We start from the raw sequence: 25481 nt of genomic DNA, 5'->3' as shown, positions 1-25481 counted from the left end.
ATGGGGGAGAAATGGGTCCCTTTTCTAAGTCTTCATCTACCTGGAAAAGTACACCCAAATCAGCACCAGCCTCGCTTTTCTCCAGAAAGAAATAAACTACTGATCAGTAGTTACTGTGCTAAAGAGAGAGGTATGAAGGATATTGAACTTATGCAGCAAGCTTTTAGTCATTGAAGACAGACAAAACTTCTCCTTAAATAGAGTATTTCTAACTGTTTTCCTTTCTTTCTCTGCCTGGTTCCTTCAGCTGTCTGTAGACATGGCTGCAAGTATGGCGAGTGCGTGGGACCAAACAAATGCAAATGCTTTCCTGGATTTACAGGGAAAACCTGTAATCAAGGTTGGTGCATATGGTGAGACCACTCCAGAAGGTTGTGCGAAGGATTTTGTTCTCTTTAAAAATAGTAAAGCAACAATTTCTTGTTTATGTAGAACAGCTTATAGTTACAGCACTTGCCTCGGACACTGCATGTAAACTTCAGACTTCCTTCAATGCTCAAAAGTCTGGCCTAAATCGTGTGTCTCCTGCAAACTGGTAACCAGGGCAAACATCTCATTTGTACAGGTACAGAGAGATTGTATAAGAAATTCTTTGAAGAGCTGTAATTGCATCCAGAACCCATTTTATTTCCACAACTACTCTCTTTCTTCTCAGAAAGGATTTCTAGATATATAATTTCTCAAGTTGCCAAGGCCAATGTCATCCATTTGGATATGCTGAATGGCATTTTTTGAGAATACAAAACTGTGAGTCTTCGAAATGCATATTCTGAAACAGCTTAGGTTTATTTCTGATCCAATATATAAAACATCTATGCTGGATCAGATGAAAGGTGCATGTTGCTGTGCACAGAGAGAGGCCAGAATACTTCAGTGCAGATGAGTGATCTGCAAGTGCCATGGAGGAAGAATGAAGTAAGGGCCACATGAACGTATGTCTTTTATTGGTATCTTCCTTAGCAACTTCATTCTTTGCTTGAAAATGTTAAATTGACATAATAAACCCACTTTTTTTTTCAGAATTTACTTTAAACAATCCCATTTATTATGTAGAATCCTTGAAATAATATGCTACAGAGTTATCCTGTTAAATATTTTAGAAAACTCCTCCCATTTTTCTCTTGCACTTTTGATGTTGCTTACAGGGAAATTGCTCGGTACCTCTAGAGAAAAATTAATGCCTAATAGATATATATGCCTAATAGATATGCAGATACCACTTTAAGCTTCAGCCTCTAAGCCAAAAATTGACTTGGCAGCCTAAGAGTTACCTAAAGGTAACAGATACAGACCCAACTCATTGGACCTCCTTGTGCATGTACTTCAGCTGTGTGAGATATGCCTTCTGTGAAAAGCAGGTGAGCTCTGTGCAGGTGCAGATTCAAAGTCTGAGGCTTAATGGAACCGCTGGGTAGACCTACATTCTTGACCATGGCACAGCTCCTGGTCAGCACTATAAAATTTCACCAAATTATCAGATAAGCCACTGTGGTCCAGGTTCAGAAGCATCAGCATCACTTTGCTAAATGCAAAGTGCCTGTTAGCTCCCTGGCTTGTTCTGACTCCTGAAGCATGGCCAGGAATTGTTTAGGAGGCTGGTGGCATGGGCTAGAAACTAGAGCAGCAGGGCCATATACCTTCTCATGTGCCAGTGCCGAGGAATGCCTGGAGCTGCTGTTTAATTTCCTGACAGGGGCAGCCTTGGTCTGTACTTACAGCAAAATGCTTTGCTGAGCAAGCTCAACATGAGATAACTAAAGTAACAGAGATAAGGGAACTGCATTAGTCTGCTACTTTGAGCTAATTAGTCTTATCTCCATAGGTTCTCTTGGAGCTCTGTGCTACCTCTGCACTACTGTGCGTTGTGCAATATAGGTGTAGCTAGGCACCTTTGAAAATCTATGGCTAAAGTAGAATAGCTTTTTTCCCCCTCTAGTTTCATTCAGATAAGAAAATCCTGGTTATTAAGTAGAACCACAGTAGCACAAGAAGCCCAAGGTGACTGCAAGCAGACAGGGTCTCTTTGAAAATGGACAGCCTATCTATAAATAACAGACACAACCCTCTCTATTTTTTTTCTGTTTGTAATCTGGCTGTCAGGCTACATAAACTTGAGAAGAGATGTTTATCTCCTTACAACTGGAACTGTACAAGCTCAGGGCTTGGAGAGGTGCACATTTACTGAAGTAATGTTATTGGTCATGTGTGCCATTAGACACATGGAATGGACTGTGCACGCTGATGTATTTTGTCTTACTAATAATGTTTGAGATGTGAGAGGCAGAGGTGTCAGTTCACAGAAGTCATAAGCACAGATCAATATTATTCTCAGCAGGGCCTACACCACACAACTTGATCTTAGGGTTGTGTTTTTTCTCCATGTACAACATAGATATTGGGAATTTGCAGCTTCTTTCAAAGCCTTTTAAATCCTAGGTTTTGAGAAGGAGTTAAGATAAAGTCCTTTTATTCCTGAAATCACATTGTCTTACACCTCTGCTAAAGATCCTTTTACTCTTCGCGTACCGCAGAAAAGGTGTCTTTCTTGTTCGCTTTATCTCAAGCTAGTTTTGTTCTTACTCTCATATGCTTTAGTAGTTCTAGTGGATAGTCAGCTGGAGGACCAAAATCCCTAACTAGAAAGCAAGAAATTCAGAATAACTCCCAGAAAATATTGTAAATGCAATTTCCTCCTCTTCCTAAAAACTGGCAGAGGTAGCCAGAGACTGCATTAGTTTTCAGGTGTAGCAGTCTGTGTTAAATTTTGTAGCACTCTCTCAGCCAGATGGTCTGTTGAAATCTCATCTTCCTGGCTGTCTGACTCATTTTCCATGCAAATGATATTACTGTGGGGAATTTAAGGCATTAGGAGGCAATATTATCAACCCATATGTATATATGCATATATATATATACATATATATATATATATGTCTATGTGTATGTTCATATAAACCCGGTACTAATTTCCTTTCAATGACTTGTGCAGATCTGAATGAATGTGGCCTGAAACCCCGTCCCTGTGAGCACAGATGTATGAACACCCATGGCAGCTACAAGTGCTACTGTCTTAACGGGTACATGCTTATGCCAGATGGCAAATGTGCAAGTAAGTAACACAACTGATAGGACAGGAACACCAAAGTCACCATATTTGCATCAGATCGCAGCAGATTTTCTCCTCTAGTTTATTTAAGGTATGCCTCAGCAGCCTGATTCCGTCACAGCCTGAGAGGACTTTCGCATTTGGCAGTATATACAGACAAAGCAAACTAGGTCAGAGTTGTATTTTTAGCGTTCAGAGAGATTTTTGTCCTATGGAAATAAAAGCCTTTTTTTTGTCAGTTCAAATGAAGGACTACTTGTACAACCTTGGTGCCTGTCCTGCCAGTTCATCTGTCTGAGTAAGGTGAATGAACCTTTACAAACAAAGCACCAGTTCAGCCTGCACTTTCCTGTGCTGAAATTTATCCTATTGCTCCTTGCTTTCTGCTTAGTTTAACTTTGAGTGCTGATATTCTTCCCACAGTTGCCATCAGCTGCTTACACACAATTTTCTACTCAACTGAGGCTTATCGAAGCTGTATTTCTACCAATTTTCCTTGTCCTAAGCCAGTATGTGATGGAAAGCATTCTGTTTTCATAAACACCACATTTATTTCACACCTGAGGAAGCTTCTTATCTTTCAATAACAGTTTGGTTGGGGGGAAAAATTATGTTCTGGTTCCAAAGAACTTTAACTATGATTATGAAATGAAATAGTAAATTATTTACCCAAGTAGGAATTATTCTTGCTAAAGTCTCCTAAATCATCATCAAGCAAGATAGAAGGCTAAGTCTGTACTCAGATGAAATACTTAACTAACTGTAAAATTCTCATTATTTTATTCAAACAAGTATGTTGAGGAGAACGTTGCTCCTCTTGCCTCAAATCCTCTGATGTAAATCTCCCTAACAATACGGAGACCGCCTAGTTTAAGCAGTTAACATTACTGCAACTATATATATACCTGCACATGCCATCTTGTCTGTAACGCACATTATTACATATAATTCTGAAAGTGGAGGTGCTTCTAACATGTTCTTCTTAAAACGAAATTAATATTTTCTTTTAAGACACAAGACAGTGTTCAAGATTTTGCAGTTTGTTTCTGTTGTTTCAGGTTTTTCGCTTGCAAAGACCTATGCAAATTTTTCTTTCCCTGAACACAAGCAGGAGGAAGTAGCAAATTTATTTCTTTGCTCATGCTTCCATCTCTTTAGATAAAGACTTCCAAACTTCTCCTCTCCCTAGCATCGTACTACTGATGCTTTCTGGGTATCTTCAGGGGTTTAGAAATGTGCCTCTATGTATTTATGATACCTCTGCTTTTCTAGTGTAACACTTCTCACAGACAAGATCTAGAGCCCCATGATTCTATTTAGAGGTTAGTCCGAGCCTTCTGCAATAACTCACACTCTTAACTAATACATGGCAAACAAAACCTGTGTTCGGGCTGGTGGCTTTTTATTTGCAAATATGCCTTCCATAAAGGAGCTTCATACTTATTTTAAAGGGCACTTTGTAGGTTCATCAGACGAAAAAATGTTTATACTAGATAATAATAATTTTTATACTAGAGCCATGCTCAATGTAAAACAGTAAGTCTTCTGTATGGCAAAACTGTAGCCTATAACAAATGGAAAAAGACCTTTTCTTCTACATTGAACGCTTCTGTCTCCTTGAATCTGAAAAATACCGGTAAGAAAACACAGAACTGGGAGCAGAGAAAAAGGAGGAATAAGAGCAGGAAAGAAAAGATCACAATCAAAGGGTGGGAAGGAGATTTAAGAACTGTCTCAAGGACTGCTGAATTGTATTGTTAAACATGTTTTATGTACGAACGACTTGATTAATGGATGTTGAGAATGATGAACAGAATTCTGTTTTTCTGATGAATTTTCTGCATTCATCCAAGTCTAATTTAATAATAAAACTTGTGTCACCCCAACCTAGACTCTTTCTTTTTTTCTGTTTTTTTTTTTTAATACTGTTTTCAGGTTCCAGGACATGTGCCGTAGTAAACTGCCAATATGGATGTGAAGAAGTCCAAGGGGAGGTGCAGTGTCTTTGTCCATCAGGTGGCCTTCAGTTGGGACCAAATGGGAGAACATGCATTGGTATGATTGGAAAGTTCACTGTCTGCTGCTTTTCTGTAGGATGCCAAAAAGTATGTGGAGAGGTTAATAAATAACTAGGCATCCTCTCCGGCATGAATAGGTACACCACTTAAGATGCTGCTTACCAATACTTTTTGGTTGAATTAATTATATAGCTTAATGAATATTTTACTTGTTGAGAGGTTTAACATGTCATACAGTAAATGAATTTTAGCTCTAATAGTTGAAATGATATTATGTCTAACATTTCAGACAACAGATTAAATAAATACATCAACCAAGAGACACTGCTGTCTAAAAGGGCAGTCACATTTGAGTTGTTCTCCATAATGCACAGCTGCAATAGCAAGATGTGTATCAATTTCATATGGTCTGAGAGTGTTTTAACACTTTCAGGAGTTAAAGAGTAAACCCATATGGATACCTGGCTCTGCATTCAAACTATAAAGAACATTGTTCCTTTCTTGCAAATGAAAAATGTTTATAATGGGGAATGTCCGGCTCTAAGCAATCAGCAAAGCTCTCAGGATACTGCCAAACATAGATAGCATTTCTTTGAATTATTTAAGAGCTATTTGAATGGGAACATTATGGTAGTATGTACTCATATGCAGCAGATGAGTGCTTCTCTTAAATATTTCCCTGAGTTCTTCAGGCACCTATTTTTATTCCCTTGTATTTTGTTATTTTGTATTTACCTTGCCTGCTCAAATGGATTTGGAAGAATATTGATAAAAATTTTGTGAGGTAAAATAGACATAAAGGCTTGTCTAGTGGCTGGAAATGTCAAACCTCTCCTTCCTGCATAACTTTTGGTAGGTCACCTTTATTTTTATTTATTTTTTTTTTGTAACCAACTCTCCATTTCTAAAATGGAAGGGATAGCAACTTCCTGTCATGATGATAGATGCTTAAAAGATTGTAAAGTACTCTGAGGTATTAGTCACAGAAATTATAGACGTATCAACCCTTGAAATTCCCTGATTGCTAATTTTAGCTTAATCCTCTGAAAAGGCGGCATTATTCTTGGGCCTGAAGAGCAGAGCAGCACACTGTTGTGTGCGCTTTCCCTGTTCTACATGTACATAGTCAAAAAAAAAAAAAAAAAAAAAAACTAACAATTATGGATCCATATCATTGTTCACACGGGAGAGGGCACCCACTGTCAGTTGCTCTAGCTCTTACCATGCCAGGTCTCAACATCTTCCAAAGAGTTAGTTCACATTCAGCTGCTTCATTCCCATTACTGCATGCAAATGCATCCCAAAATATTACCATTATGGGGCTTTTTTAATTATTATTATACAAGTGCTTTGTGATAGCAAACACCAAAGCACCCCTGTGCAAATCCCACATGGGATTACTTTCTCATGGATCTGACCAGCATCTGTTCTCCTGCTCTAGATATTGATGAATGCTCCAGTGGCAAAGCTCTTTGCTCTTACAACCGCAGATGTGTCAACACGTTTGGGAGTTATTATTGCAAGTGTCAGCTTGGATATGAACTGAAATATGTCAATGGCCATTACAACTGTGTAGGTAAGATTTAGCCCATTGATTTTTATTCTTTATTTCCTTTTCATTCTCACACCAAGCACTTTTCCTTTCATTACTTTAAGTATTTTGATCTAGTCTGGGGATACGAGCTCAGGAAATGGATAAAAGTTATTGCTAAGAATATTCTTTGTGACACTTTGAAATTTTCTCTGGATCGTTTCTGTAGCATGGTGAAAGACCTAATCATCAGCACTTGAAAATTAAACTGTCTTATTGCACCCAGCCACCTCTAGGCACTGTTTTCTAAAGATGTGCAATGGCTAACACCATGGAAAAAAGAGATGTACATGTTACCAACAGTTGACTATAAGGAAGTGCAAGTTTTGATATGAGTTTATTTGAAGAGTAATTTTTTCTGTCTTCTCAATTTTCTACTTGTGATGGAAAAGCAAATTTTCCCCCCTTTTGTAGATAGAAAATCAGCCATGTGAATCAAGTTGCTACATTACTATGTAAAGAGTTGTTTGAATGGACAGTACAGAACCTCAAAAAAAAAAAAAAAGAAAAAGCTGTAGGAAAACAGTAGTTTTTCGTTACTTTTCAGGTTTCTTTTGAATATCTAAGATCCTGTGAAGCAAAAATAAATATGAGCAAAAAGTTATTTTAATATGGTTCAGATGGTAAAACAAATGTCAAAACAACCTCACTCCTGTTTCAACCCATTAGCTTGGTGGAAGAGGAGCAAAGTATAAATTAATCCAGGAGCCCCTGAACTCTGTTGGTCAAGCAATCCGCTACCTGAGGGGCTGAAAGCATGAGCTGGATCTATAACAAGTTCATACAAAAGAAAATCAATATTTTTTGTTTCATTTGTCTGAGGTGAGAAGTCAAGGTGGGAAGGAGCTTTTGAAGGCTGAAAATTGAATTTCCTGTCAAATTCCTGGGAATTTTTAAAGAGAAAAAAATACATATTCTCTTTCATACCAAATGTGTACATGGGGAGAAAAATAGAAATGCCTGAATAGTCAAGATTCATCTGCAAACAAATCTTGCAAACAGTCTGCAATCCTGAATCTCACTCTCAAATATGCCATTTCTTTGAGCAAGGCTTTCTTCTGCTTGTCTCCTATTTGACCTGCATTATGCAGAAAACTTGTTCCCAACATTGAATAAATTTATGTAAAACAAAAATGGTGCAAAAATTTGTGCAACAACTTGGCTCCCTCCTGTGGGAGAAATCAGAAAAATCTTGTGATGTAGGAAAATCAAATGAGAAAGGAGAATTTTGCTTCTACTTTGATCAGTTACTTATACTTTTTTTTATTATACTTTTTTTTTTCACATAGCATTATATGTATGCCTGGAATGTTAGAGATAGAAGATCTCAAGACCTCATCCTGCCTAATGTTACTTTCAATTAATTTTGTCTAGTGTGAGTGAAAGTGAGAGGCAAATATGATGACTATTTTTTTTTGTTTGGTTGCTTTTGGGATTTTTGTTTGTTTGTTTTTTCATTTATATCACTCTTACTCTCTTGGTGCCTTTTGTATTTTTGTTACTACAACAGCATGTACAACCTACAATCTGAATGCTGTTCTCATTCACAAAATCAGTAAAATTCATTTTGTTTTTCTGGGCTGCTCTTCACCTTTCATGGATACATAGGCAGTTGTGCAACTGCAGCTGAACTCGAGCAATCTTTCCTCACGGTCCCTGGTCTAACAGCAGAGCCTACACTATCTGAAAACAAATAATAGGCACAGGCAGGTTGTCGTGAAGCTTAGATTTTAATGCAGTTTTCACTAAAGCATTTATATCTTTCCCTAGATGTGAATGAATGTGTGGCAAATGCACACAAGTGTAACATCCATGCAGAATGCCTCAATACCCAGGGAAGCTTCAAATGCAAGTGTAAACAGGGCTACCAAGGAAGTGGATTTGATTGCTCTGGTGAGTACCACAGGAACAGTGCTGTATGGCTTTTCTCTAATAACGGATGGCTAAATATAAGGAGAGCTTCCTAGGAAAGATCATGTTGAACACTGTCGCAGTACGAACCAAGGCAAATTTCTCTCTGAAATAATACATGTATTTCATAAATCACAGTTAATAAAATTTCTGGGCTTCCCAGTACAAGAGGGACATGGAATTACTGGAGAAAGTCCAGTGTAGAGCTACAAGGATAATCAGGGGACTGGAGCATCTCTCAAATAAGGAGAGGCTGAGAGGGGATCAGCTTAGAAAAGATAAGGCTGAGAGGGGATGTTACCAGTGTATACAAATACCTTAAGGAAGGATGTTGAGAGGATGAGGCAAGACTCTTTTCCGTGGTGGCCAACAATAGGACAAGAGGCAATGGCCATAAACTGAAGCACAGGTTCTGCCTGAATTTGAGGAAGAACTTCTTTACTCTGAAGGTGGAAGAGCCCTGGAATAGGCTGCCCAAAGAGGCTGTGGAGTCTCCTTCTCTGGAGATCTTCCAAACCTGCCTGGGTGCCACCCTGTGCCACGTGCTCTAGGTGTCCCTGCTGGAGCAGGGAGGTTGGACTAGATGATCTCTAGAGGTCCCTTTCAAACGCAATGATTCTCTGATTATGTTATTTAAGAGCAACTTCATTGTGCCTATGAGCCCGTGGTCTTGTAATATCACTGGGAGCCACAAGTAGAGAGGAGATTTTTGTGTCAAGAAATAGACAATTAGCTTTAAAAACTCCGCCGTATATTTCCCTCAAACTTTAAAGTTAGTCTCTTGGAAAGCTGCTCAGGCCCTTGCAGAGGAGCTTCAGGCAAATTCAGTAAACTCAAAAAAACGTGAGGGAAGGGAGGAAGAGGCAGGGACTTCTATGCTAAATTATTTTTACTCCGACTCTAAAAGCATTTGTGCCTTTTGAATCTCAGATTGAGTAGTTCTACACCCTGTGTCGAACTCCCCTCTGAATACTGGGAGGAAAAATACAAAGTCGGAGGTAGGTAAAACCTGAAAAGCTAGATGCTAAAAAGACATTCATTTCTACAGTGGCAATTCCCATATACCCATTTCCTTTATTTGAGGTTCTTTTAACAGAGAATATTTCAGTGGTTTATTTTATATATTTCCCTAGAAATTTATTTATTTATTTCCCTAGAAAGAGTTGGATCTGTAAAACTGATGGGCTAAGAACATAATCTTTGCTGTCAGATAAAATGTTTCTCAAATACACCCTCAGTACTACCTATAGTTATTCCCATGGCTTGGGGAGAGAATCCATTCACGTCTTCAAAGCAATTATCTAAAGAATATTGCAAACAGGTTATTGTGGCAGCAGATTTAGCTTTTCACAACAAATGAAAAAACCCTCAATATATAGTTTAATTTTCAGAGCAATATTGCAAGAAAAACTTGCATTATGTTTATAATGAGACTTTTGTGGCTAAATCTCCTCACACTGCCAAATAATTTAACAAGAGGTAACGTAGGTTTGTACAGAAACTGGGGCAAGTTGTTTATTTAATTTGCTTTGCACGTCAATATACTAAATGAAACATCAGGCTGCAAACAGTGCTGCTGGGATGTTCACTCAGATAGGCATGACGTGCTGGGGATCGTTTCTGAGCTGCCTCTAACATGTTTCCTTTCAGAGCCTATAGAGAGGTGTGACCTTTGCAGCACTCCCTCAGAGGATCCTAGCCATTTCCACATCTGGCCTCTATCTCACTACAATCTATTGCTTTTCTCAGGTTCATGTGTTTCCTGACTTCCTCTTGTGTATTGAAAAAATAAGTATTTCCTTCATTACATACTTCTCTGTGCATTCTAACCTTTATTTAAAAGTCAGGTCCCACAAGCTTCCACAGGCAACTAAGGAGGAAAAAATGAATCTTCTCTTAATTCACCTTTTTTTTTCTAAGTAGGAAGTTACACAGTAACATAAAGAACTACTACTAACTTAAAACTTACAAGCTTCAGGCGTCATGCTGAAAAATATTATGATAAAATTCACAATGGCCCTTTCTTTTTATTGCCCATCTGGAGACAGAGATTATTATTCATTATGATTTGCTGAATATCTAAATGTCAATACAAAGTCATGACAAATCTATTTGTCCCTCTTATTTACATAGGTTTCTTTTTGGTCATTGATTAACCTCTAAAACCCACATGTAGTTTTGCTGTCCTGTTAATTTGCAAATCCCAAGAAAAGTTTCCTTGGGATGATTTCTTAATGCATCCTTTCCTCAATAAGACAGCAAGAACTTTACAAGTGCAATAAATGATACATATATATGTATATATACAGTTAGGTGGTATTCCACAGTGATTAAAAGAGAATAATAGCCTCTCTCTAAAATCTGTACATTAAACTGTACAAATTTGCTGAATCTCTTAAGACTCTCTGAAATTGGCATCCTTCATAATGAATTTTTTTGGAATAATTTCTCAAACTGTGCCCTGCTGATTACTCAGATCTACACATTCCCATAACCATACAAATGTATTTTGTATAAAGCTCCTAGGCTCTAACCAGGTTTTTTAATATATTGCACAGAATACTGACTGTCACTGTTCTGTGTCATTTTCAGAGTATTTCTCTTTGCACAATATAGTAGAGAGGCAAGAGGATAGCATCTGTTCTCTATATACTTTTTTGAACTCAACTTTCACAACTCATTAGATTTCCTATACAAAGCCATTTTTGTGGTCTAGTAATCCTGCACGGAAAGGGATAACAGAAAAAAAAAATCTTTTGGTCCTCAGCCACCACCATTTAATTCTAAAATTAAATATGTCTGACTAAATGCATGAGTGCTTGTGAGCAGCACCTGTATTTCCTGGGGGAAAGGGCCCTGCAAAGCCACCGTCTCGGCCCTGGCATCCCACACTGTCAGAGAAGCTGAGCTGTTCATTTGCACAAGTCCACAGGTTCGTCAGAAGAGATTGAGGTTAAGATGATCTGTCCTTTAACATGAACAACTCCTACAGCAATTTTTGGATAAAAAGCTTTAATTTCACAAGTCAAACTACTCTAAAACTGAATCTAGATTAGGTAATACCTCCTAAAATCTGCCTGATACCTTGTCCCTCTTTGTTCTTGACATAAAACATAAACATTCAGATTTTCACACTGCAGCAGCAAACTGAAGTCTGCAGGCACGTGCAGGCCGTACACTTTCATCCACATATTTTTGACACTCCTGTCAGCTGATTTTCCACACTGCTTGGTTTTGCACATACAGGAAGATTGGCTTTCTGACACCAAGAAAGGTTATTATGTGGAGCTGTAAGAATTTTTCATTTCACTAGGAAGACTTTGAAGCAGAAACAAAGTGCAGATGTTCTGGTTTGCTGGGCAATCAACCTTGTCTGGAAAACCTCCATATCATGGTTATGAAAAGCCTAGAGTTTCATGTTACTGATTGTCAGGAAGAAATTTGCTTGGAATTAAGTTTTCATGTTAGTTTTTGTTGCTGCATTCTGAACTTAGGCTCAGAGAACCACAGCAGCTAAATTATATAGTGCCTGCTTCATAATATCCTCCAGAGGAAAGGCTTGCTTAGCGGAGTATAAGTAAACAGATTACTTTCAGGCATGTGGCAAGCTAGGCAAAGGAAAAAGAACAAAAACATCAATTTTGACTTTTTTATTAACATCCTTTTACTTTATACCTGCAACTTCAGCCTCAGAAAATCTGAATGCCCCAGTAAACCAAAGCAGTCTGGTTTTGCTCCTGAGATACTGAACTGAAAATGTAGTTGCATTTGCCTTAAATAAAATGTGACTAATGCATACCAATATGTGTGACAAGAAAAGTACCTTTGGAAGGGATTAAATGATATCAGCTGGTCTGTTCTTTTTCTCTGAAGTATAGGAAAGTGCTCACTGCTGACATTTGTTATATAGGGAATCACATCTCTGTGGACAACTTCTAGTAGCTCACAGATGGAAAAAAGGTAAAAAACTTTTTCAAACTCCAATGTAAAAACTAATATAATGTCTGACCTGTGTTACACAGAAGACCAATTCAAGTTATTAAAGAGGATTGTTTTTGTCTTTTTACAACAACAGAAAGTTGTATAAATGACATAGCTAAGTGCATAGTTACTGCATGTAGATTCAGTTCTGTTCAGAGCTGAATTTACATCTCTCAGTATATAATTTGGATAATCCCTGGAGATTATAAAGGACTGTTTTGCGCTGTTAATAAATACTCTACATAATGATTCTTGAGATGAATGTTTAATATTTTCTTGTTTCTTCTAGTTATCCCTGAGAAGTCAGTGAAGGAAATTCCAAGAACTCCTGGAGCAGTTAAGGACACAATTAAGAAACTTCTTGCACATAAAAACACTGTGAAAAAACATGAAGCAATGAAGAATGTGATCCCAGAACCAGCCATGACACCAGCTTCTAAGACCCACTTGCAGCCATTTGACTATGGAGGTGGCATCTATCTTGGTGCCAGCTACACTGAGAAAGAGACTGAGGTTACTAGAGAAGAGGAGATGGAGGAGACAGAAGAGGAGGAAAAGGAAGATTTTGAGAATCAGATTGACCAAGAGCAAAGCCTTAGAGGAGACGTTTTTTGTAAGTTTCTTCATCACTTTTTTACGAGTTTCATTGTAAATATATATAACATATACATTATAGCCATTTTATCAGATTTTTCTGATAAACTTACTTACCACTGAGATTAAAGCTACAGAATCTGACCTTTGGGGGCATCTGTCTCTAGTCATGTGAACAGGGCTGGGGTTTCCCATCCTGACAGCGGCTCTGGAGACTGTTCTTTCAGAGCAAGGTAGGCATAAAATGTAGCTTTTCCTCATTTTCTTCAGAAAAGTTCCAAGGAGATGGGCTATTTTGCTGTTTTCTTATGAATAAGACAGGAATTAGGTTTGAGTCATGACAGGCATATTTATCATCCTAAATGGTGCATACTTTTGGTGTTCTTTCGTTTCAAATAATATAGACACTCCTGCTTCTGTTCATGTTACTCCTATTAGAAAAAATAATCACTCACAAGTTGTAAAATCTTCAAAGATAAACAGTTTCTTGCTTTGCTGTTGAAAGTTTTCAAATGTATTTTAATCTTATTTTAACATATCTGGCTGAGTCAGACATTCTTCAAGGAGGTGGCTAAAACAGTATTGTAAAAAATATCCTCTGCTAATATTTCATCCATGAAACTTTCTCTTCTACAAAGTACAGGAAAATAATAAAGCCTATCACATGATGATTAAACTTTTGCATAGTTCCATAATGATATTAATGAATAAATAAATTTTAAATTAGCATTTGAATTTTCGCTCTTTGATTAAAAAAGACACATGCACATATTTTTTTAAAGAACATTTTAAAGGCCTCCAGAACAAAAGATCTCTTATATTGCTGCTGCCAGAAAGCCAATAACAAATGTGGTTATTCACCTAAATACGTTAGAAAATACAAGCTTCATTGCCTTTGGCACTCTCCTCCTGAAATTGCTTTCTTTTGATGTTCCATGGCATTTGGCCATTTGGTATTTGTTTCACTTCAGACTGTGGATATAGCCTAATATTGCTGCACAGAATTATGCCAGAGAGCTGATACTCAGTCTGAAGTCAGAGGTTTGTTCACAGGCCTCCTTTCTTCTTGGAACTATTAATAGTCAGTGCCTGTGGCATAGTTCAGTGTTACTTACAATATCAAACTGAGAAGGGGGATCTACACATTAGAGGACAGGTCTGTTATTAAGAAAGACCTGCATAGACTGTAGAAACTGGCTGAGAGGAAACTCATTAAATTCAACAAAAGCAAATGCAAAAGGATGGGAATAATTAAATATTAGTAGCTAGTGCTAATATTGTTTTTTTTCACCTAAATTTGGTGCCATAAACAACTGGTTTTTCATACCTGCTCAGTTGTTAGACAAGGTACCCTGTTGAAAAACAAGTCACTGATGTCAATTCTCCTGGCCCATCCTGCCTTCTTGTGATGGATGTCTTGATGGACTGAGCAAAGTGGCTCAGGCATCTAAGCAGGCTTCTTCGGTTACCTACTTGGAAGGTACAAGAAACAGTACACTCCGGGTACGGTCACCGTTGTTTTTGGTTAAAAGGACAGAGGGTTCAGACATACAGGCTACATGTTCCCCTGTACTGGGTTATTTGACGTGATACAGTTGGCAAGGATATCTCTCGTACCCTTTCTGTTGAAATATTCTCTGCCACACTGTTTGGAATAGATTTGTTTCCAACACTTCAGTTTGAGTGAGGGGACGCAAGGAAAATTGTTTGACCTTTGGGAAATTCAGATCAAAGTAATATACAAACCATTTGTGTGGAGATCCATTTTCAGTCAAACCACAACATTTGAATACTGTATGTCTGGGTGGGCAGAGACTGTTAATGGTTACACATCTATACAAAATTGCCTCCACACCTGACAGCAGTGAATGTGACTATTTTTGCTTTGAAAATGTTAAGGTATTTTGCTTTATCTGTGTTTTTGTCTAAATTCTCTTCTTCTTTTTTACATTGAACACTTCAGAGAGATTTTGTTTTGCTAAGGGATACTGGCAGAAGATTGTTGTGCTTCCATATACAGGGATACTGCTATGTAATGAAGCCCAAAATCAAATTTTATTGTGTATATAAGCTTCATATTATTCATGGCTTTCTTTTGCTCTCTCCTATGTATAAGACTTCAGGCATCGTGCCATTTTTATTTCAGGATGAGTTGCCTATATTAATTTTATTTCCTTTTAAATTTCCATATAACATATTTGATCCATGTTACTATAACCAAATTTAGTCTTGATTCAAGCATTTTAATTTGCTTGAGCATTAGACTTCAAAATTACTTTTGTTTTTAATGTTACTTTGTAATAATCCTTTGGAGTATGTGATTAAATTTACAACTGGTAGATTTACACGACCTTTATATCCTTCCATATATATATATATAGTTTCAGAACTTTATATGGCAACACAGGAGGAACTTTCTGAAAAGCATGTTCTCATAATGCCCCAAATTAACTAAATACTATTAAGGGTTTTATGGAAGAGACACCACCCAACAGCAACCCTTAAGAAGATCCAAGAGTAAGATTCTGCGTTTAGATAATGTGTAGACCTCCAAGATAGCCACTTAAGCTTCTTTTAGAAACTACTGGTGATTTAATCTGATTTAATCTTTAATCAAATATATACATGTGAATGAGACGAATCAAACTTTCCTCTTGATTAGAAAAGCTATAGTGGCTAGGGTGACTATGGATAAAGATGATTTTGGTTAAATGAGGAGCCATAAGAGAATACCATAAAAGAATAGTGTCAGGTAGGCAACAATAACATTCTTGTGAGAGTTCCTCCATACTGCAGTTTTAGACTCTTTAGAATTGTATGTGTTAGAATTACTAAATGAGTTATTTTTCACAGATTTTGTGTGTAATTTTTGCATTTAGACTAATTAAACTGCCTAGATTTTTTTTTTTTACAGCTGGCTAAAAAGTAGTCTTGTGCATTCTCCAGGGAATTGGAAAATCAAACAGTCACAACAAGAAACAAAAAGAAAAATATACCACATTCCCTATAACTAGGTCCCTTAAATATATGACTCCTTATATTCTGCTATATGTCCGTTCTTCTATGGTTGCCTCAGCAAGATGCAGCCATCTGTGATGTTGCAGATCATTTATGAGAAATACAGTCTCCTTAACAAGAAAAGAAAAAAAAAAAAGAGAGAGAGAGATTAAAGCTTTAAGGATGGCGTATGCATTATGAATAGAAAATTACTTTTGTTATAAACAAAACCATATTTTTCAGGAAAAAAAGTCATTTCCATAAGTATAAAATGCATTATAAGTCATTTCATGTGCAGTAATTTGCACATGGAAGGTGAAATTGAGTGCATAAAGAGCAAAATCCATCAAGTGTTTCTGGTAAGCTCACTGAGTGCCACTGTTAGTTGTCTGTGTTTTTGTCCTGTTTCTGAAGAATGCCATAAAACCCTGTTCCTGCTCCACAGAGCCATTCTGTTGAGCTTCTGGTTGTTGGTTTGGGAGTTTATCTTTTTTTTTTTTTAACTTTGGATAAAAAGTAAAGTGTGCATTAGTACAGATAACAGCATGGAATTTCTTGCAGACGCAAGAATCTAATAGCGTAACAATTCTGACAGTTCTTAGGAGCAGAATGTCACCAATTTACCTATGCTCAACTGCTCACAGACATTCCAAGGCACAAATCGCTATGGAAATTGGTAGGAGGTAGTAATAAAAGTGCCTCTGAAAATATGGGCCTTATTTCTCTCTGCCACTAATTGCTGATCATAAGATAATCCCTCTTATCTCAAAAGAGTATGATGATCAGCCCAACATTTCAAATTAAGTGGCACTAGATACAAAGGGTTTTGTGTATAACTGTAGATTATATAATAACTAGTGCTGCTGATACATCCACCCATAGATGGGTGGATGTTGGTAGTACAGGAAGAATGGATAGAACCTGGCATGTGTAAACAGGGACTTTATGAGTTTTAGCTGGTGAAAATATGTTTTTACGGATTAGGAGACAAGGTCTCTTTAGGAAGATGTGCATTTCTGCAGGCACCATTGGTCAGCAGAAGAGCTGACAAGAGCAAGCCTGACTCCTACCTAGTTCTTAGGAGAGGGTGAACTTTGCATTCTGCTTATGTCCTGGGATGGTCCAACGCAAAATGCAGGCACGTTCCAAGAACGAGGCCTTCTCGAAAGCTTTTGTTTTTATCCTCATCAGATGGGACTCCATTTACATCTGCTCTCATTCCTCTTTCTTCTCTGCTAGTGTCCCCATCCATGGGCAAGAGTTCTTTGTAAAAGAGACAGTCTTCAAAAGCCCAGCAGGTGTTCAGGTTCAGAGTGAATAAGAATACAGGCACTTGGTCCAGTTTATTAGTCCTAGGCAGTCTGTTGAGACAGATGTGCACCGGATCTGACTGAAGCGGGTAGTAGGCTCTGCAAGAAGTTGACATTTCAAATCCAGACAGGGCAGGGAGGTAACACCTAGCTGTGCTCCACTGCATGGCCTTGCTTCTCTTCCTGAGCCACTTGTTCTCTCTTCATTCATTATAAATAACTTAGACTGTTTAGGAGGATAGGACTACTGATGCACTTAAAATGTAAGTATATTTGCACCTGAATTGGATGCCCAGATTGGGTACACTGGGCTTATCCAATGCATGCAGTTTTGAGGTCAGGAAGAGCGTAACAACAACCTTTCTGCTGCAGACATTACAATCTGTTCTGTAGGGAAACAATGATTCTCAAATTGCAGTTATCTAAATCATGCTTTTATCAGAGATCACGTGGAGTTTTTTACCTATCTTTTATATTCTTCTGTATATCTGAAACTTACAGTTTCTCCTAACACACCAGTGATATCTCCCAGTGGGTGGACACCTGAATGTAATGTCTGACACTGAAACCAAAAAGAGATATGGATGCAAAGTTTCCCTCATTTTATTTTTTTATGTGCATGAACTTTCCACACTTCAAGCATTTGTAGCACATGGCTACACCTGCGTGTATAACTGTCAAGTGAATTCAAGTGTAATTCAATAACTCAGTAGATAAATCATTCATCAGGTTTTGTATTAAATAGCTCTGCTTTTTCCAGAACTTTTCATATTTTAGTAACTTTCTTCATTTTGACAAGAATTTTTGCAGCCTGGGCCTGTCTACAAATATGGGGTTGAGTTCATGACTCAACATCTCTTCCATCTATTTCTTAAAGGTGTATATATAGACATATATTAACATGGAAAGTGAGAGATTAATCCTTGCCTTAAGTAAGAATATTATGCAGGTGGTTTATGCAATGGTCTGGGTGAGGGGAATGCTGCAAGGGCAACAAGAGAAGACAAGCTCCTAGCAATTCATCAGATAGATAGTTTTTAACACTGCAGGAGTCTCCTTTTTCTGCTCAGCACCTCTGTACCTGCCTCCAGGGCCTCTTTGCTGGTGTGTTCTTTGACATACACACACAACCATTTCCAACAATTTTGCAGGAAAAGAAAGGGTAAGAACACAGCAAGGGTAAGAAGATGCACTACCAGGAGGCCCTGGACTGCAGTGTGTTGTAAGCATGTTCTTAAAACTGAGGACATGCTTATGACTAAGAAAATGCCAGAGAATTTCGGGGAAAAGCCCTCACTAAGAGGAACTCACTCAAACAAACTGCTCTCTGAACAGATGTGCAGGTGTGTGAGAGTAACAAGCTTTAAAACAACTGGCCTTCTACGGCTTCTAATGGTATGAATGCTACAATGTTAAGTAGGGAGAAGCAATTTCCATTTTCATAACTCCTCTCATCTGGCAGTTGAGGAAGCCTGAAGTTTTCCTCGTCAAGCTGACCATGAGGCATGGCTGAAAAGTCTGTCAGGTTTCCCACTGCCTTCTGTAAGCAGTAATTCAAAATTGCCTATCCTCATCCCCTGAAAAACAGTGCATTTAAGCTTTTCTTCATAGGTATGTGTGTATGTAACATATGCACCCATACTTGCAAAGAATAGAATCGGCTGCCAGTGAAGGAGCATTTTTTGATCGTCTCATATATGATCAGGTAGTATATGATCTCCACACAGAGAAGTTGAGACTATGTTTTTTAGTGAATAACACTAAATCTCTCCATAATTATCACTTAGAATAGTGCAAAAGAAGGAGCTTAATCACGGAAGTTTAAGAATACTGAGGTCTCAAGCTGACAGCCAAGTGAATATACAGGTTTGCAAGTTTCCTATACCTTTATAGCTCTTCAGTTTCTCTTAACTTGGTCTCTCAGGCTGCCATTGCAAAAACACTTCTTGAGTAAATACTCCCTATTAACCAATATCTTAGAGAATGCCACTAACATGGACTTTGCTTCTGTACCAGCTCTTCCAGTTTGGCACAAAGCAAGTCAACCAGTTTTTACAAAAGAAATTGTAAGGTTTGCAGGAGTATGGTATAGAGGAATAAATACTGGTATAGAGGAATAAATTTCCATTTTCTGCTCCTGTTATGATTTGGAATTTGACTACTTATTTTCTTAGTTCCCAAGGTTAAAGAAGCAGCTGCTTTTGGTCCTTTTCTGGCACAGAAGAAAGTTCCAGTATCAACACCAGAGCAAGAAGGTAGATTATTTTTATTCTCTACTGTATTTATTTTCCTATGCATTGTGTGTATTCATACCTATCTACTTGCTAAGCTTCTCTAACAAAGAACAAGTTTTCTTAGCAGTTTGGACACATTATCTGGCCCAAACCATTACAGTGTGAATTTAATTTGAGGTCCTTTTTAAAATATCCTTTTACTGTTTATAAGCCATATACAGCAAGCTCCCCTACCTAGAAACTCACCTTGCGATTAAATTTTACTTGATTTATTTCAAATCTTTGAAAAACAAAATCATTTTGGTCACCTATAAAATGAAAGCATATTAGAAGAGCATTGCATATACGCAGCCGTAGCGAAACATCCTTCACTTATTTGCTCTTGGTATTTCTCCTGACCCTCTATCAGATACAGAAGGAGTTTCCTATGAAGAAATACTTATCCTAAATCTTAAATATTAACGAAATTCCTATGAATTCATGATATTCCACAATTCATCAATATATCCTGTGGATATCAGAGTAAGATGATATTTCCTCCTCTTCGTCACGTAATAAAAATATAAAATCAGTTAGAGGACCGTATGAGGTCCAAGACCAGCCAATTTATGTACAAAACTTAATTTCTGCCGTTCCCTATACTACTACTATTTCACATATTTTCAAACAGAAGCTCCACTACCTGCTGGGATCTACAATAGACTGTAGCGTAGTTCTGGTCAAAGCAGATCAAAGGGCACTGTCACCCTCCCTCTCTTACTGCTCCAAGAGTTACGTGCAGCCTTTTGAAGGTAGCTGAGGTGAGCAGGAAGCTGAAAATATGCAGTAAGGCACAATCACAGAGTCATTGAGAAAGCCGAATTCAAGAGGTGAGAAGGGGAGACTGCGCGGTGCTACTGCACGTGTGGAGCAACTGCGTTCTCCTGTGGATTTACCAGCGAAGGAGGAGTGGCTGAAGCATTGGAATTAATTGTAAGTGGGGTCCTTTCAGGACAAAGTGTGTTTCATCCCAAAATCCATAGATACTTACAAATCTTAAAAAAAACAACAGACAAGTATGCTAGCTAACAGTAAATATGAAATACTTTCCTTTTTCATCCAGAGAGTTGTAGTCCTAGAAACTAAGTCTTTATACAGTAATGCTCTCTAAATGCCATATTGCACTTTTCTATCGCACAATAAAATATATTAAAAGAACAATATGACTGGGTCTTTCTAATGAAGTTCAGATGGCTGATATATTATTCTTAATCTATCTATCTGACCTATTGTGCTTGTGTTGCACACTGGTAATTTCCTAATATACAATGTCTTTGATCTTCAGAGTTACGAAGGTTGTGGTGCTCTCTGGATGACCATTTTTTTGCAGTGGGCTCTAAAGATTGAATGATTTGGGCTTTTCCCAGTTTCATGTTATATGAGTATCAAGTGCTGAAGTTAAAGGATACCTCATAGTTAGTCCTGCCTCTCCATTTAAATGGAAAGAATGGAGCTTGAGCACCTCCTCAGCTCATTACAGCTACAGCAGGATAACACATACAGAGAGGAAGCCTCTAAACTTGGCGCATCCCAAACCATTTACTGTGTTGGAGTTCCCAAACTGAAAAACTACACCTATCAATCAGCAGACATCCAGAGTACAAAAAATATAAATATAAAATGCATACATAACATACATACAAAATGTAAAATATAAAATCATACATAGGCGAAGGATTGGCAGTAAAAAGGAACAATAGATTTTGCTGAGTAAAGGAAATCTCACTTCTCTGATTACTTCACTGATTCCACTTATGTGCTTTTTTGCGATTTAATGAACATCAGCACAATGTGGCTCACATTCTGGATACTTTTAGAATGATTTACACATTCATAACTAGATGAATAAAAGCTTTTTTTTTTTTTAATCAATACTTACATAATGCTGCTGTTCTCTCTGTGCTTCCATTTTATTTTACTTTTTTCCAGTTGACTGCAGCTTCAGTCGCGGGGTCTGCGTCTGGAAACAGGATACTGATGATGACTTTGACTGGAATCTTGCTGATCGAGATAGTGGTATTTAAATATCTGTCTTCTAGCTATGGTTTAATTTGATGGTTCAGTGCCTCCAGAAAGAGGGGGAGGGAGGGGAGAGTGGAAACAGCAATTAGGTTTCCTATCAGCAGGTTATCTTTAGAAAAGCAATAATCGTAGAAGAAGGAAGAGAAGATGGGGTGAAGTTTGTTTCTTTGAAATATCCTTGGCAATTGCTACTCAGCAATATAATTCAGCACAAATGAATGAAAAGATGAGAAAAAGGAATTAGAAAAAAACTTGTAAGAATTGCAAGACATAAAGCAACAGAAACCTTAATAGGGTTACATGTTAAGCCTCTGAGAGACTGATAGAGCATATAACAACATATCTGCTGTCTTTAGAGGGATGTGGCAAGGTGGTAGTATTTCACATGGTTTAGACATAGCAATGTATTAACTGATGAGAAATGTCAAGTCTGCAAGTTAAAGAAGTCATTACTTCAAATGAGCCAAGGGAGGACACCATTCAAGAGCTACCAATAACTGAGTTCTACAATAGCAGGTCTGATGAAACCTGGCAAAACGCTCCATGTGCAACATGTGGTTACCGCACTGGTGTTTTTAAAAAGGTGTGGCTGAAGAAATGTGTTTCAAAAGATGTATTTTCTGCTGTGACATGGGAAATGATGTGGAAAGGGCCAGGAGGGATCAGTGAACCCTGTAGACCACTTGCTCCAATTCTTACGTACACATTGTCTCCCTCTTCCCCCACAGTCTTTTCATCACAGTCTTTCTTCACTAATCCTTCCTCTCCTGTTCTGTATCTTTTCTTTCCCCCAAGACCCTTCTCTATCCTGTCACTTCTGAAGTCCTTCACCACTTCCCCAAACTTAATTTGCTGACTATGACTTCATGTATTTGCCCATATATTTTGTCCCATTGTCCTACTGTGTGTCTTACTTGTCTGACTAGACCTGCAGGATTTGGGTCATGAATGATCAGCTCCTTCATGAGCTGTGTGGAGGGCAGAGACTTGAGCTCGCTCTACTGAGCTCAAGTATTTGGAACAGTCTGACCATAACGGCTCAGCAGCAAATTTCAGGCTCTTGCATTTGAAAAATTGAGATGATTTGGCCTTTGAAAAATACAGAAAGTTAGGAGGAAAGACTGTAATTGACAAAGAAATATGAATTCATCTCCTCTTCAAACTGATCTAACTTGTGTAAGATCATTCCTTATGAGGTATACTCCCTACTGCTTTTCTCCGGTCTGATTTTAAATTATTCAAGTAACAGAGCTAGCTTCCCCTTGTTTTCTTAGGAAAATTATATTTAATTTGCCAACAAATAATACAAGTCCATTAAAGGTGCCTTTTCCATTTTTCTTTGTTACAAGGTGATGGTTACTACATGGCAGTTCCAGCCTTCGTGGGTCACAAGAAGGATATGGGACGACTAAAGCTTCTCCTTACTGACCTCAAACCAAAAAGCAGCTACTGCTTGATTTTCAGTTATCGGCTTGCTGGTGAGAGGGTAGGGAAACTTCGAGTCTTCCTGGCCAGCAAAAGAACTGCTCCTGTCTGGGAGGAAAGCAAAGGAAAAGATGAAAGGTGGAGAACTGGAAAAATAGAAATATTTCAGGCAGCTGAAACAACCAACAGCGTAAGTACACAGCAATTTATAAGCCAGCTACCACAACCAACACAACACAACAACAGCTTGATTTCCTAGCATTTAAGTGTTCCACCAACTGTGGAAGTGCTGGCAATTGAAAGCCTCATCTGAAATGAGAAACAAGAACACAGTTCTAAGGAGGCTGAAAAATTATCAGGTTTAAATTTCAGAACTGAATTACCCCAGTTGGCGAGGACACTGATGCTAATAATCCTATAATTTTGTAAAAACTGCACCAGATCATAAACAGACACCATCAATCAAAATCTCTGCTTAACAGCTCATGCAACAAAAAGCATAGATCTGTGCCAGGAAGGACAAAAATGATACCTGTTTCATGCAACAGAGCACTCTCAAACTTCACAAAACCAGACCATTAGTGAGAAAGGGATATCAGTTATAATCAAGGACGGGCAATCAACCTAGATGGTGCATGAGGTGCTAATGAACAGATAACACGGTGAACTCTTACGCATCTGAAAACTGCCTCAATCAGGGCTCCATCAGCAAGTTTCTCCTTGAAATTCTAGGGCCTCGTTTTCATTTATATGAATATGTATTTTTACTGATGTGTAAAGGATTCCACTGTGAGTATAATGCAAGCCCTTTGTAAGGTTCTTTCCACTGTTTAAATGATGTACAAGAGCCCTTTCATAAATCACCCCAAGAGCCCAAGAATCAGAGAGTAAACCAGAACCCTGGACATCCTACTCATAAAAATGAATGCAAGGTTCCGAAAGGATCCAAAAATTAAGTCTCAAAATAACTGGAAAATTGACAGTTGCAAAATCTCCGAGGAAAGGAATGCACAAACATGACATTCTGTGATACAGCTGTGTAATAAGATTTCGCTCAATTTACATTTTCTTTGTACAATGAGAATAATTAATCCTATTAAAGGAATCCATTTGGTATAGTAAATCTGTGTAGAGGATTATCAGACTAGTTCTAGTATTAAAATGAAATTATAAAAACTTCAAGGATTAAAGTCATTAAGTCTTTTCTACATTGTGATAAAACATCCCTTAGAGGTAGCATTATAGCTAATTAAAATTAAGAGTTTCTAAATGCTTAGATAAATTACATTTTCATCTTTTCTTATGACAGATCACTTTTGAAACAGAACGCGGGAAAGGCAAAACTGGAGAAATTGGAGTGGACAATGTTATACTAGCTTCTGGTCTGTGCCCTGAAGATACCTGATAATGGAGATTTCAATATGTTTATTTTAATACTATTTTAATATTTGTCTTACTATTCATGCATTTTTATTGTTCTCTAGATAAAAAAAAAACACAATACTGTGCCTTGAACTTAAAGCAAGGCAAACAGAAAAACTGACATGTGCAAGATGCAGAATACCCTTATTGGTATACCTTTTTATATGAATTATTCTAACATATGCTTTGAGTGTAGCACTACTGTATTTTATCATTTAAGGTAAGGGTTTACAAAGTACTGAAATATTTTTCTAGACTTTCTACAATTGGCCGGCTTTTATTCCTTGAAGTTCTTCTTAATACTATTCTTGCCTTCTATTTCATTTCTTCTACTTTACAAGAACAAAAAGCAATATTTAAGATGTTTTTATGATGTCAGGTGCTGTACCTTTAAATGCTTACTTAGTTAAATCTATTCAACAAGTAAGAGGAAAGATAGAGGAGGTTATCTTCCTCCACAGTGGAGGTAAGCAAGTTCTAAGTGGAATTACGTCTGTAAGATGTATTTTCATTGCTAATAAAGTGTAAAGTATCTGTTTATTATCCATGTCTTTGAGTCACACATATCACCTTCTCCTTTCTTGTGTTATCTTCTGAAAGCACCTAACAGTTCTAAGAGTCCAAATTCCAAGCAGACAGAGACATCCATGGAGAAGCTCTGACCCAGGCAATGTTCAGTTATACATGAGTGCATTGGAATTCCTTCGGGTTAGCTCTGTATGTCCCTTTTGGGGTTGACTGCTCACCACTTATTAATATGATGCCGTTTATTTCATTATTGTATGAAAAAAGGGACACATGAAACAACTGGATACACTTCTGGAGAACTAC

The 25481-nt window shown here is 37.7% G+C and overlaps 1 protein-coding gene across 1 annotated transcript; it reads left to right on the top strand.

The window, feature by feature from the left end:
* Positions 1-24729, top strand: EGFL6 (EGF like domain multiple 6). The gene is made up of 11 exons (XM_088520250.1): positions 1-130; positions 248-340; positions 2990-3109; positions 5042-5161; positions 6566-6700; positions 8486-8608; positions 12897-13220; positions 19683-19763; positions 21696-21797; positions 23153-23418; positions 24538-24729. Exons 1-11 carry the CDS (start codon positions 1-3, stop codon positions 24631-24633), a joined length of 1590 nt encoding a protein of 529 aa, XP_088376376.1. The 3' UTR covers positions 24634-24729.
* Positions 24730-25481: the final 752 nt, after the last annotated feature.

This window comes from Tinamus guttatus, unplaced genomic scaffold (assembly GCF_059628265.1).
Source record: "Tinamus guttatus ecotype Peru unplaced genomic scaffold, ASM5962826v1 Tinamus_guttatus_pri_ptg000083l, whole genome shotgun sequence".
In the NCBI taxonomy this organism is placed as follows: domain Eukaryota; kingdom Metazoa; phylum Chordata; class Aves; order Tinamiformes; family Tinamidae; genus Tinamus; species Tinamus guttatus.
This window is presented reverse-complemented; position numbering and strand designations above follow the sequence as displayed.

Excerpts from the sequence above, each read along its gene's own strand:
- EGFL6 (XM_088520250.1), top strand. The coding sequence starts at position 1 with ATGGGGGAGAAATGGGTCCCTTTTCTAAGTCTTCATCTACCTGGAAAA. Across the intron at positions 6,701-8,485 it reads TGGCCATTACAACTGTGTAG|ATGTGAATGAATGTGTGGCA; the intron begins GTAAGATTTAGC and ends ATCTTTCCCTAG. Across the intron at positions 13,221-19,682 it reads CCTTAGAGGAGACGTTTTTT|TTCCCAAGGTTAAAGAAGCA; the intron begins GTAAGTTTCTTC and ends TTATTTTCTTAG.